At 29.8% G+C, this 19,224-nt stretch overlaps 2 protein-coding genes across 3 annotated transcripts; both read left to right on the forward strand.

Moving 5' to 3' along the window:
* The first annotated feature begins 181 nt into the window (after window positions 1–181).
* LOC103857094 lies at window positions 182–2,090 on the forward strand. 2 transcript variants are annotated; one of them, XM_009134283.3, is made up of 6 exons: window positions 182–346; window positions 622–792; window positions 887–1,004; window positions 1,105–1,149; window positions 1,233–1,795; window positions 1,904–2,090. In XM_009134283.3, exons 2-6 carry the CDS (start codon window positions 632–634, stop codon window positions 2,010–2,012), a joined length of 996 nt encoding a protein of 331 aa, XP_009132531.1. In that variant the 5' UTR covers window positions 182–346; window positions 622–631; the 3' UTR covers window positions 2,013–2,090. The 2 variants fall into 2 exon arrangements, with proteins under 2 accessions (XP_009132531.1, XP_033136897.1); XM_033281006.1 differs by having other exon boundaries at window positions 182–792; window positions 1,108–1,149.
* A 6,132-nt stretch (window positions 2,091–8,222) lies between these two features.
* LOC103857186 (transcription factor bHLH25) lies at window positions 8,223–14,560 on the forward strand. Its single transcript, XM_033281010.1, has 4 exons — window positions 8,223–8,324; window positions 8,420–8,950; window positions 9,027–9,401; window positions 9,530–14,560. The coding sequence occupies exons 1-4, from the start codon at window positions 8,295–8,297 to the stop codon at window positions 9,602–9,604; spliced, it is 1,011 nt and encodes a 336-aa protein (XP_033136901.1). The 5' UTR covers window positions 8,223–8,294; the 3' UTR covers window positions 9,605–14,560.
* The last annotated feature ends 4,664 nt before the right edge of the window (window positions 14,561–19,224 follow it).

The raw sequence follows: 19,224 nt of genomic DNA on the forward strand, positions 1-19,224 counted from the left end.
TTTAATAAATGCAAAAATAGATAGTATAAGTATATATATAATTTATTAATCACATTATATTATGTAAACTTGTATAATTAAAATATATAAAAGTGATTTATAACGTTATTATCACTAAAGAAAAGAAAAGGAAATTGAAAACAGATGTAAGTTTTAGTGAAAAGGAAATTCTTGGGCCTATAAATAAAAGCTTCACCATATACCTTTTTGTATTTTCTTGTTATCTCGCTCACTCTCTCGAGTCTCGACTAATATAATCTCATCTCTCCAAAGAAAACAAAAGAAGAAGCTTATTCGATCTTCCTCGGAGACCGTCACATCCTTTGTGTGCAAGTCGTTTCTCAAAGTAAGTTAGTCTTTCCAGTGTTCGTTTCTTTATTGTATCGCACTTCTCGTACATACGTTAAACACTAACATTAGTTTGTTAACTCGTATTCGAGCTTTATGTGTTGAGGAAACAGAAACACGTAGAAAACCCTAATTCTCTTTTGTTTGATCTTCTACTCGTAGATTAATTTTTTTTATAAACTTGCTTTGCTTGTTTGATGATGTTTAATGTGAAAACACACACGTATTGAAAATCAAAGGATCTCTCTTAATTAGGTTTCTACTTACTTGCAGGTCAATCATTATGTCAACAAGCTATCTTAGAGAACTTAAGCAACGTTCTGAAGCAGAGTTTCTTGAATTTCGTCAACGTATTAAGGAATCCATCAGGAACAAGACTCAAAACGGAAACGATCGTCCTCCAACCTCAGACTCAATGCCAAGAAAAAGAAAACTCCCGTATGAGTAAGTTATATTTCCTCGATGCTCTACTTTGTGTGTTATATAATTAAGCAAGAATTGAATATTTCTTTAACTCTGATTCTTTTTTGTCTTATAGGTTTGGTTCCTTCTTTGGTCCTTCTCAGCCTGGCATTGCTTCAAGAGTATTACAAGAAAGCAAACTACTCTTAAAAGACGAGCTTCTTGCCACTAAAGCGCTAGACTCGATCCAAACTGTAAGTCTCATCACATTTACATTGAAACTGTTTCTGTTTCATACTTTTTTGCAAGTCTTGTTAACATGCTAATAAAATTGCTTTTGTGTAATGCGTGCAGCAGAAGAAGAGTTCTAGTCAAACGAGTGGTTCAGAGGCTAAGGAGGTAAACTTTCCAAACGCAATCATTGATGTTTGATGAGGTATATACTTTTTGCTAATATAAATTGCCTTTTATTATTGTAACAGTTGAAAAGAAAAGCTAAGGAACTTAAAGAATCAAGAGACTACTCTTTCCTTTTCTCTGATGATGCCGAGCTTCCTGTTCCCATAAAGGTTCCAAGCTCTCTACCAACTTCCAGAGGAAGCCATTCAAGACCAGGTTCATCTACTAAAGGTCAAGCACAAACAAAGCCTGGTTCTGTAATAAGCTCTAAAACGCATAAACAAGGTTCCAAACTACCTACAAGAAAATCTGTACCAGTGGACCATAGAAAGAAGCTAACTAAGAAGCCACATTCCTCATCAAAGCCATTGACATCTGTTCCTAAAGAACAAAGGATAGAACAGAGGAAGGTTCATTCCAACGAAACCGAAAGTTCTTTGAAACACCACCGGATGATTAGCAAACCACCATTGAAGCAAGCTCATCAACTAAAGAAGAAGAAAGTGTCAGAAGAAGATGAAGAGGCGTTGAGAATGGTTAGAGAGATGTGCAAGACTGATCGTTTTGCCGGGCGTGATTTAGATGATTATGATGATAGAGGCATGGAAGCTACCTTAGAAGATATCATCAAGGAAGAGAAACGAAGGTACATATTTACATATCTTTAACTTTCTATTACCAGCAATGGTTAAGATGTTTTTGAATATTTTCCCGGGAAACCAAAGTTCATGTTTGTTTGTTTGATTGATAACAGTGAGAAACTTGCGAAGAAAGAAGACGCGGAACAACTACGGTTGATAGAAGAAGAGGAAAGGCGAGAAAGAGTCTTGAGAAAGGAGAAGAAACAGAAGCTGAGCCATTGATCATTTAGTGTTTATTACAGGGTTATTATTAGTTATACATCATCACTTTTATTTTCTTGTTAATATGATTGTTATAGCCGAAACAAAGCCATAGGAGCTCATCAAATGACACGTAGAATTTTTCAAATTTGGGATCTTGTGGGATGCTCAGTTATAAATGTTGGTCAATGAGATTAATACAACAAAAAAAAGAGAATGAAGAAGAAACACTTTTTGGTTTAATTGATTGATCAATATTGCAGTATATTAGCTACAAGTCAGATTTTTGTTCCCGTGTCACAGCTCTGGAATGCTATACCATTTTTTTCTTTCTCTATTAATTATAGCGATCAAATTTTATGTTATCCACTAGCAGCTGATTGGAGGTCATTTTCAAGTTTGTTAGGTTTAACATTTGTGGATTAGGATGAAACAGTGCCATCATATCCATAGCAAATCCATCAATTGTATTGTCAATGTACTCTAAATTCATAACCAACATATAATGGCTGTGGAAAATAATAATAATAATGAAAGAATCAAGTCTCACTGAAGGGTTTCTTGCATGACATATGCAGATAAGGTTCTCTGTTTGATTCTATTACCCATTTGTCTGTATCTGTTTGTTCTTTTTCGTTTCCATGTTTTTTTTTTAACAACTCGTTTCCATGTTAGGGTTTGACTTTAAAAATTTATTACGCTCTCGTAGTTTAACCAACGATACGGATTAATTCTTGAGAAATGAAATAAAATTTCCAAATCATACCCTAATAATGTATATATATAGTTGGAGCGTTGAAAAGTTATGGTACTGGGATATTATATTGAAATTTTATGTAAATTGTAGTAAATACGAGATCTTGATTGCAGTAGCCAAGATGCTTCTATCATGGGGCTTAGTAATGGAGAAGAGAGGAGATTAGCTGTAAATTAACTGGCTTTTGTTCTCTATTAGTTGATTATGTAATAGCCCACGTGTTATTTCTTTGCCTATCTTAGCATTTCTACGTGGTTCTTCAACGCTTTCGATTGTTCTTTAAATTATTATATATAACTCACCTCTTTTACTGTATTCAGAATAGCACGTTTGCACAAGACACAAGAGACCCATGCAAGTGTCCACATGTGTCTCCAGGCCTGTGTCTCTCTCTTGATAACGTGTACTATTTACAAACAGTGACATTCCAATTTTTTTATGTCTAGGGTTCTGAAAGAAAAAAGATCAAACTAACTCAAATGATGGTTATCAGATAATCATAAAACCAATGTTTGAGAAAGAGTTACGCATTTGTGACGAGACATAAAATAGTTTACATATAAGCAATGCTGTTTCACCCGATCTTATTGAGTTTGGACTCAAATTCCAATAAGTTTATTGATCAGTGCTTTGGTTGATTCAAATTTTATTGTTACTCAGTTTACATGCGGCTATTGCTTGTTTGGTTGTTGTATATGTATTCAAAATATGGTTTTGCTCGTTGAAGCTTTGATGATCTATGGTAGATAAAGATTCGAGGTTATTGTTAACGCTGCCAAGGCGCTTTTGAGGATCCAGTTAAAAGAAAGCTTATAGAAATTAAACCAGAGATCATTTGAATAGTGATGTGCGCTGAACAGAGGTCATGCTCAAAAAGAATATTTACACTGCAAGTTGAAAGAAAGGGGGTAGTATATATAGAATAATCTGATAAGTTGAAGAATGTTTACACGGCAATTTCAGGTTATAGATTCTTAGCAAAAAAAAAAAAAAATCAGGTTATAGATCACTCTTGTTTGGTTGATATGTGTGACAGTTTAAGGAAGCCAATGAGATGCAAGTATATAGCAGAATCCAATGTCTCATGTGTAGCTCCATTTAAGGATCTTGTTGCAAGTGGGTTGTCTTTGTAATGAAGCAGGCAAAGTGAAGGCATCAGTACAATGAAAGAGAATAAAGGACAAAAATGGGTTTGAATATTTCTATGCACAGAAGACATGATCACATGAATAAAAGCACGCTGCTTCCAGGGCCGGCTTAAGGTATTAATGAGCCATTGGATTAAAAAAAATAGTTTTTGTATTTATCTATAGATAACTTAAAAATTTTGAGTGTTTATTCCTAATTATTTAAAAAAAATGTTTGAGCGCCGGGGCCATGCTCCTTTGCCTTATGCCCTAAGCGGCCTTGGGTGCTTCATGCTGGTAATTGTATTTGCATATTCAAGTTTTGTTCATCTATATCACAGCTCTTATGATATGATTTTTTCTCTGTCATATGGACCAAAACAATGTTTTAGGGTAGGTTTCATTCTGAAACTGTGTTCTGAAGATTTCTTTTGGTTCGTTAATAAGTTTGTTAGGTAAAAAACTAAGGATTATGATTAAACATTGCTATCAAACCACAACAAATCTACAGCAAATCCATCAATTATAGGGCCAACTTGCTCTAAATTCATCAACCAACACATAATGGCTGAGAAAATAAATAGTTAAACGGTGTAGTCTCACTAAAAGGTATCTTAAAGCTTTTATAATAATGTTTATCTGTTTTAATTCTATACACATTTGTCTGTATCTGTTTGTTTTCTTTCGTTTCCATTTAGGGTTTGACTTCAAAAATAATTAGGCGCCCACGTTAGCCAATGATACGGATCCAGAGAAATATATTATATATCAGAAGTAATTTAGTATATAGATCTGGAGATATGAAATGAAATTTAAAAACATATCGTAATCATGTGTATGTACTTGCACCCAAAAAATGTATATGTACTTGAAGCTTTTGAAAAGGAATAAAACTGATTTAAAATTGTAAATAGTAAGTGTAAACCTTTTTTTATGCAGTAGCCAAAATGCTTCTATCATGGGCCTGAGTAAATGAATGGGGGAGGCAAAGAGCGAGAGAGATTAGCCTGTAAGTCTGAAACTGAACTGGCAGTTCTAGTTCAATAATTAATAGCTCACGTGCCTTTTAATTTTGTTTGCCTAGCTTAGCATTTCTATGAAGTTTAACATTTTCGATAAATATTTAATATTAAATAATACAAGAATCTTAACATTTTTTACCTAAGTGATGTCATGATATATGGAAACCTTTTTAAACTATATTCAGACTAGCACGTTTGCACAAGACACAAGAGCTCAAGAAACTGTCCACATGTGTCTTGTCTCTCTGTTAACGACTATATACAATACAAACAATAACATGTCAATGATTTATATTGGTCTATATAGATCAAGCTAAACTCAAATGATGATTTTGATCAAACAATCCTTAAGGAAGTATTAGGAATTTTTGAGCGGCGATAACGTTTAACTGACGCACATATATATGCTACTTTTATATGATAAGCATATATATATATATATTCTTTTGTACATGTCATTTCATTATTTAAACTCAGTGGCATCTTTTATTATTATGATCCCACTCAATAATCAATAGGTGAAATTTTCTAAGCTCAATTAAATTATTTTTTAAACTTAATTAATACCTTAATGGAGAATCAATATCCTGATATCTTCCGCTGCTACGCATGAAGTTTCGTGGCGCACCAAAACTCAATTCAAGCTCGTTGGGCGTCGCTTGAAAAAAGCAAGTGCTTGTATCTTTAATATATACTAGATTTTGACCCGCGCAGGCGCGCGGGTGTATATTTTGAAAAATATGTTGATATTTGTTTTTCATGTAATTATTAGGATTTGAAAAAATGAATCCGAGGAACATAACCGATACCGATCCAAAGATATAGTACCAAACCCAAACATAAATTGATTAAATATTCTAATTATTCAAAATTTTGTTATTTAGAGAACCGAATCTGATCTGAACCGAAGTATTTGGGTATCCGAATTTATCTAAAAATAGATTTATATACTTATATATATTAATTATTTTTAGATTTAACGTATATAAAACATCAAAAATGATACTTTTAAATTGGTTTAAATACTTGAAAATATATATAGATAGTCAAAAGTAAATATCTGAAATAGTTAAAGTATACTCAAATCACCAAAAATACTTAAAATAATTATTGATTTCATATCCAAAATTTTAAAGCAAGCCAATTGATATGTTAAGCTTAAGTATTATGACATATGTTATTCAAATTTATACGTAATATATTATTTTATTTATACATTTTGAGAAATTTAAAATATATAATGATTTAAGACTTTAAAAATAATTTAAATTAGTTATCCAAACCCAAACCAAACCCGCAAAGATCCAAATCGAACTCAAACCAAAATTTAGAAACATTCTAATAAGGCTGAAATCTTTGACCCCGAAAACCCAAAATACAAACCGATCAGAACTAAACCCGTATGGGTATCCAAAAGCCCATCCCTAGTCATTATTATATATCGTATTTTATCATCATATAATTAATCGTATTTTATATGTACCATCATATAAGTAATCATATAATTAATAGTATTTTATACATACCATCATATAAATAATTACATATATTATATTCTTAAAACTTAATATGAAATATGAAAACCATAATTTGAGTTGGTATTTTAAATTGGGCTTTGTATTATATTTTTCTTATATATATTGACAATATTTTTTTATAATGGTTATTGAAAAATAGTTTAGTAAAAATCCATTTTTGAATATATGTATATTTTTGAATCAATTTTTGATATAAATCAAATTTGAATTATTATTTTGATTTGAAATATGTATATAAAGTTTAAATTTTGTTTTATGGTTAGTTTAGAAAAATTTTTTTAGGGAATTAGATTGACCCATTTTGGTATATTTTAAAAGTGGCCTAGATAACTTTCAATTTTTTAAAAAAACATAAGCCCATTACTTTTTTTCTTAATACTACTATCCTTGTTTTCAAACAAAAATATTTTTTTTTAAAGACTGCAATCCATGTTTCCAAACACTCCAAATTTTTAAAAGTCCTATTCAAGTTTCCAAACACTCCAATTTTGTACTTGAGTTTTAATAAGATAGATAATCGACTATCTATGATCCATGTAACGTCTGATTAGCGAGATACTCAATCTTTGTGTACTGTCATGTTTAACCTAGCCGTGTATGGAATACTAGAGCTGATTGAAAACTTAGTGCTTAAGAAGTTGTGTGTAGATTCATTTTCTAGAGACACTAATTTTCATCAAAAGTAAAAGGTTACACATATACTCAATCATATATGATTATACTTGGAAATTAAAATTACTGTTTTGTTGTTGCCCTATATATAGTATTCTTTTATTTATTTTTTTGAAAAGAAAATAATTGAAACTATATAACTTAACAATGTCTAACCAATACCATAGAAAATTCCCATAAAATCCCAGGGAGATCTTTGGTTGGTGCCTGCCACATTTAGTTTTGCACAACAAAGTAGAGATTACTGAAGATTGGTTTATAAGTTTAGAATATATTCAATGGTATTGGACCCACCATTTGCTTTGGATTAATGTAGAGTTTCTCAGTCCTCATCTGTTTATTTTCTCTTAATCTCTTATGATAAGAATGTTTGATATTTGATCAGGTAATGCATTCCTTCTTATTGGTTCTTTTAGGAACAAAAATATAACATTTGTTTTACTACGGTTTCATATGTACAACCGGTGATTGATGATACAAAACTGAACAATAGAGTTCCGGGTGGTAACTGCTTAAAATTGTATCAAAAGATAAAAAGGATAATGGTAAAGGATAATGGTGTCAAAAGATAAAAAGGATAATGGTGTGTTTCAAAAAAAAAAAGATAAAAAGGATAATGGTAAAGGATACTGTATCGTAAATTCAGTACTGGGTTTACTAATCAAACCAAATGTGTATAAAACTACTAATACAGTTGTTATTAGAGGTAATATAGCTCACACATGCATATCTCTGGTTTATTAGTTATGAAACCCCAAAAATGGGAAAAAACGGAATATTCTTATATATAAATTCTATATAGTAAATTTAGGCCCTTCACACGTGCAAATTACTCCATACTTGTGTCTATATATACATATATACAACTTCACACACAAACCCCTCAATACCTCTGTCTCTCTCTCCACTTACAAGAAGAAGGTGAGTTTCAATTCAACATTCTCCAACTTTTTTTGTTTTGGATATAACCTTCTTCAATTTTCTAGGGCTAGACCAACTAAACGCCTTTCTTTAGAATTCAAGAAAAATAAATCACACCACTTATTAATGTTTCTTGATCCTGGGTTTAGAAATGTCAGATCATGTATATGAATAAACCAAGATCTATTGGTTTACTTACGTTTTTTTTTAACTTAAATACAATTTTTTGTCTATTCCAGATTTTGATTCACTGATAAGAAGATAATATGTTCTCCACAAGATGGTTTTCTGAGCAGGTATACATACAGACACAAACGTCTATATATATCAAAAATCATATGTGGTCATCTATCAAATCACCATATTATTATGTTTTGTTGTGATGATATAGGAATTAGAAGAAAATAGCATCATTCAACAATACCAGATGAACTCAAGAGTGGGAGAGATCCATGAAGCTCAACACAATCTTCCACACTCTTTCTCAACTCTTATGGCCCCCACTAATGATCCTTCTTACGATGATTTGATCGAAATAAAACCATCAAAGATCCTCAAGACAACTTACATATCACCAAAACTGCCACCACCACCCTCTTTTCCTCTTCCTCCTAACTCAAAAACTTATCTTCATCATCAGCCTTCCTCAAGAATTCTCTCCTTCGAGAATGCCTCTCCAAATGGTATGGATCATGAGTACGCTCCCACCTATCTAGACTCATTCATTAACCCCAAAGTTGAGGATGGAGTGCCGCCAAACCGGATGAATGAGCCGATTAATCGAAAAGGGACAAAGAGGGCTCAACCTTTGTGTAGAAACCAAACTAACGCGCAAGACCACATAATCGCCGAAAGAAAACGTAGAGAGAAACTTACTCAACGATTTGTAGCTCTTTCTGCTCTAGTTCCTGGCCTTAAAAAGGTACATGCCACATCAAATCTCTCTTATATTATTCAAGAGAATATTATTGTTAATTCTTTGAAATTATGTGTATTAGATGGACAAGGCTTCTGTGTTGGGAGATGCACTAAAGCATATAAAGTATCTCCAAGAAAGAGTGGGAGAGTTTGAGGAACAAAAAAGAGAAAGAAGATTAGAATCAGTGGTTCTTGTGAAGAAGTCTAAGTTGATTTTGGACGATAATAATCAATCATCTTCGTCTTCGTGTTGTGAAGACGGCTCCTCGGGCTTAGAACTTCCCGAGATCGAAGTAAAGTTCTCGGATAAAGATGTTCTAATCAAGATCCTTTGCGAGAAGCAAAAGGGCCATGTTGCGAAGATTATGGCCGAGATTGAGAAATTTAATTTCTCAATAACCAACTCAAGTGTTTTGCCCTTTGGACCAACACTTGATATCACCATTATAGCTAAGGTATGCATTAATATAATCGGGCACACGCATATATAAACGAAGAACTTGGTCTTAGTTTTAGAGTTCGTGACAAAAAAAAAGGTCTTAGTTTTAGAGTAACACCGCTTAGTGTAAATGTATTTTTGCAGAAGGAGAGTGATTTCGACATGACACTCATGGATGTTGTAAAGAGCTTAAGGTCCGCTTTATCGAAGTTCTTGTGATTTGTTTCAAATTTCATGCTAAAACGTTGATTTCTTTGGGAGACTTATTTTACATATCGAAAAAATCGTAAGTGACTTTTGCCATGAGAAAGTTGTTTGTATTGATAAGTGATTTGGAAAGTTGAAGAATCATTTCTCTCATACGTATTGTTATCTGAATTTATAAAGATGTAAAGCACTTTCATTTGTCTAATTCAGTGTGAGACAATGTTGATTTTTCTTTTGACATCTATCTTTCATGTTATATATGTTTCCTCTTGTGTATTGTATGTTTTTTTAATGTTATAACAAATTACTTACGCTTGTGTTAATATTTTGTGATGTATCAGCGGTCTTAAAACTTTTGTAAAATTTACTAAACTCTTCCCATATTAATATGAAATTCACATTTTGGAAAAAAAAAGAAACATACAGTACATATTATCATAATTTTTTATTATTATCTGTAATATTTACATTTTTCTTCTATAAATTTTTAGGGGAAATGATCTTCTTCTTTTTTTTTTTTTCTTTATGAAGCTATAAGTATAACCCACGCGGCAAGATAATAATATGTTTTTGTTCAGTCAATTTTGATGGATAAAGACTAAAGTAGCTATCATTCATTTTTTTTTGCAGAATGCTCTGTGTATTTTATTTGATAAAATATAAAATAAAATAAGAAATAGGGCGAAGAATAAAATAAAATAAAATAAAATAGAACAATCACTTAAAAATCATTAAGCTTCAAGATTAATTCAAGATCATCAGGCCGATGGAAGAATTAATACATATCCACTCCTTCAAAATATAATAATAATATTGGTATATGTTCCGAGGTAATATTATATAGTAAATGTGATTAATTAATTTATGATTAATTCTCTTAAATAGTCTTTATTAAATTTTTATCATCAAAATAGTTTTCAGAAAAGAAAATGACCAAATAGTCATTTTTATTTTGAAATTTTTAATTTTTATTTTTAATTTTTTAAATTTGAAACTTTTCTACTTAACTCCAAACCCTAAATTTAAATTATTAACTTTTAGTATATAAGTGTATATTTTTTATTTCATAAAACCATTTTTCGTCATTTTCCTTTTTAAGAGTTTTTTTGTGTAAATAAATTAAAAATAGTTATTTTAGTGAATTTTTAAATTTATTTTAATAATAAAAAATAAAAATGATAAAGAATATACATATCAATAACGAATCTTTATTATTTATTTTATTTAAAATTATAGTAGTTAATTATATGATTTTATTTAAATGAATAAATATTAACATCTAATCATTGTAGATAATAGTATTATATTTATAAAAAAAATTAATATGTACGAGATACTTTCTCAACTGGATAATGTAGTCAAGAAATGCGTGCTATAGGACGACCAAGTCTTTTCTTCCGTGTTAGGACAAGAAGATAAGAGGATGCCACTAACAAATTGGGCAAAGATCATGGATTAGGAATGTGGATAACCTCTCTTTATTTCAGTTATAGTTATTAAATATCTTTATATATCTGTTATATAAAAAACGTTTTAAATATGTAACTCCAAAACAATAAGTAATAGTTTAGTAGTCTATGGTGTATAAGCGAGTTTTCTTTTGATTTTAAAGTGAAAAACCTAAACTTATTAATAAGTATAAATTATCAGAAATTATTTGTTTGTGTCGTTCAGAAACATAAATACAATTGGTCAAATTTGATATTTGTGTGTTTTAAGTATTGTATTGTTATTTTCGTTTCTTATCGTTTGTCACCGTAAGAATTATATTTACGTTTGATTCATCTAATATGCTTACTGTTATCATCTGAAAAGTGAAAACTACATCCAAGTGGAACTGAACTGTAGATGTGTATACATTTGTCCCAATATATATTATGATCTAGTGAAGATTTAGGTGAATCTAGCTAACCCGATAGATGTATACAGCAGAAAGTACACTACTTTATAGTTAAAAGAAGATACTGACATGCTGGACATAATAAATCTACTGTCAAATCTATTAGGAACTATGCTCAAAATTACTAATAAATAATGTTTAGTTATGATGTTTGTTTTTCTGTTATTTTCTTATTATTCTTATAATTATTGCTACTGTGGCTATTATCATTATTGACTTTCTTTTTAGAAAAATAACAATTTAACTATAACTATTATTAGAGATATATTATCCAAAAATATTTAACCGTATCATCTCCATTTTTGCAATAATACCGTAAATTAGTGTGTTAAACAATTTAGAGCTATTTGTGGATTGCTTGAGCAGGGTCAAGGACATTGCGACTCTTCATACATACATAAGTGTTACGAACAAATGCTAATCAGACTAAAAGAAAGCAAAGAACAAACAAAATGTTTTGAAGCAAATACCTATTTAGAGTTTATATATTATTATATGAATGAATAATTTTATAATATTTTAGATTCATATTTATATCAATCTCAAAACTTTTCTTTTCAATAATACATATTTATCCTAAAAGTGATTTTTCTAATCCTAAAAAATACATCAAGGGCTTTCAGTCCCCACTCCCCTAAATGTCAACTTTGATAACAAGTCTATCTTCTTTACACATATGAATGATGTGATTTTATTGATGCACATAAATGTAAGACAGTTTTAGATATAACAAGAATAACATATAAAACATAATGCATGATCTATGTTTATTGAAAAATTATATGTAGTTATTAGAATTTATATAGCTATGTTACTTAAGGCACCTTTAACCCTGGTTTTTAAGGGGTTCTTAAGGGGTGTGGGTCCCACAAAAAACTAAAACCCACCCCTTCCTCTTTTTTCTGCAAGAGGAAGTTTCGTAAAGTTCTTGTAATATTTGCGGGTTTCACTGACACGTGGTGATCCGCGATTGGTTAGTTTTTAATATATTTTTTTTGTTTTTTAAATCAGATAAAAAAGAAAAAAAAAATATCTAATGGACTCTTAGGATTAAAAATGCTCTTATTAGAATTTAATATAACTGGATAGAATTTTTTTTTTTTTTTTTTTGAGAAAGGACTTGGAATTTTATATAGTTACTAGAATTCTATGGAGTAAAATATAATTCTATAAGTTTTACAAAATAGAAGCAAGAAATTAAGTTTTCGTTAGAAGGAAATTATGTTTAGAAGAATTTTACATGACTCTTTCAAGTTTACAATTCATAATCTTAAGTTGTTGACTCCATCCTTCACGTGTTTCATGGAATCTGGGTTGCTGTCTAAACCCATTGTTCATCCTTCACGTGACAACTCACCTATCTTTTTTTCTGTCGTCAGTTGTGATAACTCTCTGTTTCTCTCTCTGCCTTTTGATATTAAAACAACTAATTTGATTTAAGTGAAATAGAATAGACAAATAAAAAAGGAAAATTCCTTAAGAACCGGGTTACCAAATACATATTAAATTGAATCTAAAACGTGGGATATCACTATTTTAGTATATTCTTGTTTGCAGGCTCGATGATGTCAAATTAAGGTGAAACCAATAATACATCTGCCGAGTTCGGATATTCCGTTGTTGGTCCAGACAACTCAATGGTGGTAATATATAACCCAAAAATGGAAAAGAGTGGTTCAACTCAATGACGAAGTAATCTTACCAATACTTAATTAAGATGTAAAAATTATAATTATATGATGATAAAATATAATTAAGCAAGAACATGACGCACCGTCGAGATTTGTCCTTATTGTTATATGGTTCTTTGGACGGCATATCCTATCCAGATCGCACTACCAATCCGTAACCATTACATCACTTTAACCAACAATATATATATATATATATATATATATTAAAGTTATGGTCTAGTAGTGTTTGTCTTTGTCGATCTAAGACTAGCTAGAGAAATAACATTTCAACTGAACTTGAAATGGCAGCCATTACAAAAATATTTTCAAACTAAATTAAATGTTATCGTACCAGGTATGGTCTAACAATGTTGTTCAGAGTATTTACCTATTGCATATGGTATTAATGGGTGCAAAGGTAGAGGATATTAAAGAACGGTATAATATTTGAAGTAATGAGTTTGTTTGGGTTGATCAATTCTCTAATACCTTAACGCCTTTTCTTATTTCCTCTCCCTGAATCTGTGCTGACCACAACTCTATAACTCAAGAAATATTTATGTCCTTAGTTAGGCGTGAAGCGATAGAATGATTGTTCTAAATGTAGGTATCACATAGGGAAAATACGATAAAATTTCGTATCGTAAATTGTATGGACTCCATAAAGTGGAGGTATATTTGATATCAAATCATTTATGTTGTTTCTTTTTTTTCGTAATGAGTTTAATAAGAAGCTGTTTATTACACATGTTAAGTAGTAACAGACAGGCGACATTTCAAAAAAAAAAAAAATTACAGTTTCACTAGTTGATCATCATTTTCCTCCAGAAAACGAAAACTTGGTAGCTAATGTGTAGCAATCAATAAACTGGTAAGGAGTAAACCGTTGTGGTGTTAAGTTGTAACAAAGAATCGCGTGTTTCACGTGACTCTAGTTAAAATCAATGCAGAACATTTTTTTAGTTAGGACTTAAGACCTGATCAAAATTATAAAACACTATATAGTGACATTATCATCTGAATATATATATGTTTCTAAATGTCGACATCCACATGGTATGACGACACGCTCAATAAGACATATTACGTACTGCAGTAGCCAATCGCATTACTGAAATAATGTTGAAAATAGGGAAGTACTATTTCGCAATATATAAAGATGGAATTAAAACGTGGGAATTGCCTATAATTATCATTATCAAACCGGGGCACTTTTTGCTCTATATATGTATCAATTTAAATAATGTGAAACTATACATTAATATCAATGATATGATTTCTAGTGGTATGATTTTGACCATGCATGCTGATGCATAGCTTTTCTAGTTAAAAAAAAAAATCATACTACTCGACTAAAAAATGAAAGTTTTGCTTTTATGATAATATATTCACATTTACATAGAACTTCAAAAATTAGGTTTTCCTCTCCTTCAACTTTGTCATTTTTTTAAGTTACAAAAAAAAAATTTCATTTTTATTGAAAATGAAAATGTGGCAGGCATCGCACCATGTGTGCTACATCACGTGAGATCACGTGCATATAATTAACTCCATATCCATAGGGACATTTGCTAAAACCAACCCAAATATTCAAGTCAAATGTAAAAGTATACCCCACTTTCAGTCAAATGCAAAACCAACCTAAATGTGTAGTGAAAGTACTATTTAACCCTTATGACCAAACAAAAAACAGAAATGTATTTTACGTTTCTATCCTTTGAAAGTCTACACGTAAAAAGAAGTCTACATATATATAGACTTCCTACGAAGTCTACTTTATATACTTGTTTTGTAGTCTACACTCTAATTTGATCTAATAATTTAATTTTAAAAATGTATAAAAATAATTATTGTGATATTTTTAACTAATCATCAATATAATGGATAATATGAAGTAAATAAATTAAAATTTCATATAATCGAACAATTTTGAAGAATATATACTAATTTGGTTATCATGTGTTAGACTATGTTCATAGTTTACAAACAAAAGGTTCTAACATGTTATGTCTTTTAGTAGTTGATTTCAAAAGGGTTAGATTTTAGATTTTGTTTTTTTTTTGTTTTATTAACTTAAATCTGCATATTAATGTTTAGTAGTTTATATTTTGTATAAATGAGACTTTTTGATTATCAAGCAAAACATTTAGGGTTTGAGATTTGTGGTTTAGGGTTTCGTAGACCTACAATAAAGTCTATTTATCTGAAGACGTCTTTTTCAGTCTATATTTTTCAATTTGTTTTACAAAAAATCATTATATTTAAACTAAGTTAAGTTCCTTACGAATAAAAAAGTGAAATCATATACTATAACTATTAAAAAATAAAAAAATAAATTTAATAAATCATATATTAAAATTATTAAAATAATAAAGAATAAACAACAATAATTAAATTATTATAGTAGACTTCCAAAAAGGTCTACTATGTTAAGGTAAGATCTACTCCAAAATTTTAATTTTAGTAGACTTCAAACGAAGTCTACAGTATCGTAAATTTTAACCTAGTTACATTTTTGTCTCCCTATATAAACAAAATTTATACAATCTCTCTCTAAAGTGGCTGCACAAGTTTTTAAAACTCTCTCCCTTCTCTCTAAAACTTTCTCTCTTCTCTCTAAAATTCTCTCAATTGTTTCTAAATCTCTCTCATTATCTTCTTTCTCTCTAAAATTTTCTCAAGTCTTTCTCACAATATTATCTTGTCATTTTAGATATTATGATTCATGGTTTTCATCTTCTCCTTTAAAAAATGTAAGTTTTAGATCTATAGATTTTAAATGTGTATTTTATGTTTATTTCTCACAATATTATCTTTTTTTGGTAGGTATTATCACTCATGGATTTCATCATCTCCTCTAAAAATGTAAGTTTTAGATTAATAGATTTTAAATATGTATTTACATGTTTATATTCAAATAAATTTATAGATCAAGCTCTCTACATTAATTTGCTACTAGTTTACCTTATAAATTCTATTATGTAAAGTATTTTCAGATTTAAAATTATTTTCACATTTCAAAATATATAATTTTTTCAGATCTGAAAATTATTAGACAGTGTAGACTTCTAAAGAAGTTTATTAAAGCTTGCAGACTTCATATGAAGTTTACTAAACCACAAAGTTTAAGCAGACTTCATTGGAAGTCTACAAAAATATGACTTTAATTTTTTTTCTATGTTTTTTAATAATTTTATCTTATTTTGCAGGTATTTTCTTCCATAGTTGTTCTCTTCTCCTCCTAGAAATGTAAGGTTTACATCTATAGATTTAAAATATGTGTTCTAGTATTTATATTCAAATAAAGTTACATATTAAAATTCATATTAATATGTCTTTAATTTATAACTATTTTGTCTATTAAATCATATTTTTAAAAGTTTTTTAGATTTAAACTTATTTCATATTTTTAATGTATTTATTTTTCAGATCTATTTTTTTTTATAGAGTAGACTTCATTTGAAATCTACTTAAAACTTACGGCTGGTAGACTTCAAATGAAGTCTACTACCCTTGACTTTTAAGCATATTTCATTAGAAGTTTACTCAAATATGATTTTAGTTTTTATCTTATTTTTCATAATTTTATTTTATTTTGCAGGTATTCTCTTCCAATGTTTTCAAATCATCTTTCCAAAAATGTAAGCTTTCCATATATTCATTATAAGATATTTTGTGTTTATAATGAACTAAATTTATAGATTCATACATTATCTTTTTGCTTTGTTACAAGGATGACAAAAAACCATTTTTGAAATATTTTCCAGAACAAAGTATTTTCAAATTTTTTTAAATGCACACTTTTAGATATGAAAATTTTCCATTAGTGTAGACTTCAACTAAAGTCTACTAAACAATAACTTTACGTAGACTTAATAAAAAGTCTACTAAAATATGATTTTATTTTTTATCTTATGTTTTTCTCATAACTCTATCTTATTTTGCAGGTACTTTTTCCAAGACTTTATTTGAAGCATCAAGATTATGAAAAATAAAACATACTCAAGAATACTTTTTAATATATTGCTCTGTAATAACTTTCATAATAAAATATTAATTTTTAAATAATTTTTTAATGCATAATCTATAAACATTGTATTCATTTTTAGTTGTTTTCACTTGTATGATATTATTAATTTTTTGTTAGATATCAATTTTTTCACAAGATCTAACCAACCAAACAAGTAAAACCACCATAAGCTAAAATAATAACTAACACACATGTGAGAAGAAGAAAATCTATACAAAATTTTCCCAAAATTTTTCAAGAATAACACTAATCAAAACAATTTGCAATAAGTATCAAGTGTATAATTATAACACATTAAATTGTGAAATTCATCCAAGACCATTAAAATTTTACTAACATACACTGTAAAATAATTAAATCATGAAAAAATATGATGAATAATACACAAATACACTTTTAATAGATTTTACGACGTAGACTTCAACTGCAGTCTACATTTGTAGATTTACAAAAACGTCTACACTTATTATCTAACATATAGTCAATCCAAAAAATTTTAGTGTATTTGGCGCAGGCTTGATACACAAAGGCGTACAAAGTGTGTCTTAGATAACTCGATCAAGTTTCGTACTTGTCGATTATTCGTGACAGGCATAAGAGGAGTATTTTCCTATTCGGAGTCATTTGTTTTAAATGATGTTTGGTAAGAAATAGGTTAGCACCATCTTCTCAATTTTGTTGTCCAGATCATAATTTTCTTGTGTCATTTCAAGAAGTTTACCATGTGTACAGCCATCATGCATAATGAACATTCTTCAACCTTTCTGATTCTTCATCCTTTTCGAATATTTTGTCATCTAAAATGTCTTTGGCCCATGCTTCACACTCGCTCTAAGTTTCCAACCACATCCTTGAACACGACACTTAGCCACATACAGAGTTTTCGTTGTCTTATATGCTGAGAATGTAAATTTATATTCCACAGTCACCGACTTCAGCTTTGAAACAAGCTCAGCCTTACTAGCAAAACTATAAACGAAGACTTACAAATACGTCTACAATTATTAGCTAACAACATTGTCAAATCAAATGAATTATACCTTCATAATTATAAAAAAAATTCTTTTCAAAATCACTCAAACCCATTAGGATTAACTAACACACACTGTCAAACAAAAAATCTAGAAAAAATTTAATGAATAATACACAAATTCACATTTTTATAGATTTTTCTATGCAAACTTAATATTCAGTCTCTGAAGATGTAGACGTTCTTTTCAGTTTACAGACGTAGACTGTCAAATATGTCTACTTTTTGGGTTGGTTTTTGCAATTGACCATTTTACGGGTTGCTTTCTATAGTTGAATAAAAGTTGTGATTTTGTACATGTAGACTTTCTTTTCGGTCTACAATTTAAAAAGGTTACTTTTTGTAATTGACCAGAATTCATCCAAGGTTTGACTTTCAGAACTAGACTTCATATGCCGTCTACATGTTTGAATTTTTTTGAAAGAGGTTAGTATTGCAATTGACCAAGTTTGACTTCAAATCAGTAGATTGAAATGAACGTCTACGGGTGTGTAGACTTCTTGTGAAGTCTACTCTCAAATCCGACGGGTTGGTTTTGCATTTGACCAAAATAAAAAAGTAGACTTTATACGCAGTCTACATTTTTTTTTTAAGATAAGAAGACTGCATATGAAGTCTACAATTTAATAAATTTTTGATTGCTTTTTAAACTTTTTGGTCAAACACAAAACTAACCTATTCCACGAAGTCAAAGTTTTGGTCAAATGCAAAACTGACCTTTTATAGACTTCGGTGGCAGTCTACATTCTGTAGAGTTCCGTTGAAGTCTATTTTGAAAAGTCAAAAGTTCGGTCAAATGAAAAACTAACCTCTTTTAGGTAGACGTCTTAGTAAGTCTACCGAAAGTTTTATTTTTGTTGTCAAAGGTAAAGACGGAGACTACTGGGGAAGTCTGTGTTAGAAAAAAAATTTGTCTGGTCAATTGCAAAACTAACCCGTGCGTTGACAAATAGACTGCATCGTAAGTCTCCACGGAGGCGTAGACATACAAAACAGTCT

This window comes from Brassica rapa, chromosome A01, assembly GCF_000309985.2.
Source record: "Brassica rapa cultivar Chiifu-401-42 chromosome A01, CAAS_Brap_v3.01, whole genome shotgun sequence".
In the NCBI taxonomy this organism is placed as follows: Eukaryota; Viridiplantae; Streptophyta; class Magnoliopsida; order Brassicales; family Brassicaceae; genus Brassica; species Brassica rapa.

Excerpts from the sequence above, each read along its gene's own strand:
- LOC103857186 (XM_033281010.1), top strand. The coding sequence starts at position 8,295 with ATGTTCTCCACAAGATGGTTTTCTGAGCAG. Across the intron at positions 8,325-8,419 it reads CAAGATGGTTTTCTGAGCAG|GAATTAGAAGAAAATAGCAT; the intron begins GTATACATACAG and ends GTGATGATATAG. Across the intron at positions 9,402-9,529 it reads ATATCACCATTATAGCTAAG|AAGGAGAGTGATTTCGACAT; the intron begins GTATGCATTAAT and ends GTATTTTTGCAG.
- LOC103857094 (XM_009134283.3), top strand. The coding sequence starts at position 632 with ATGTCAACAAGCTATCTTAGAGAACTTAAGCAACGTTCTGAAGCAGAG. Across the intron at positions 1,150-1,232 it reads GTGGTTCAGAGGCTAAGGAG|TTGAAAAGAAAAGCTAAGGA; the intron begins GTAAACTTTCCA and ends TTATTGTAACAG. Across the intron at positions 1,796-1,903 it reads ATCAAGGAAGAGAAACGAAG|TGAGAAACTTGCGAAGAAAG; the intron begins GTACATATTTAC and ends GATTGATAACAG.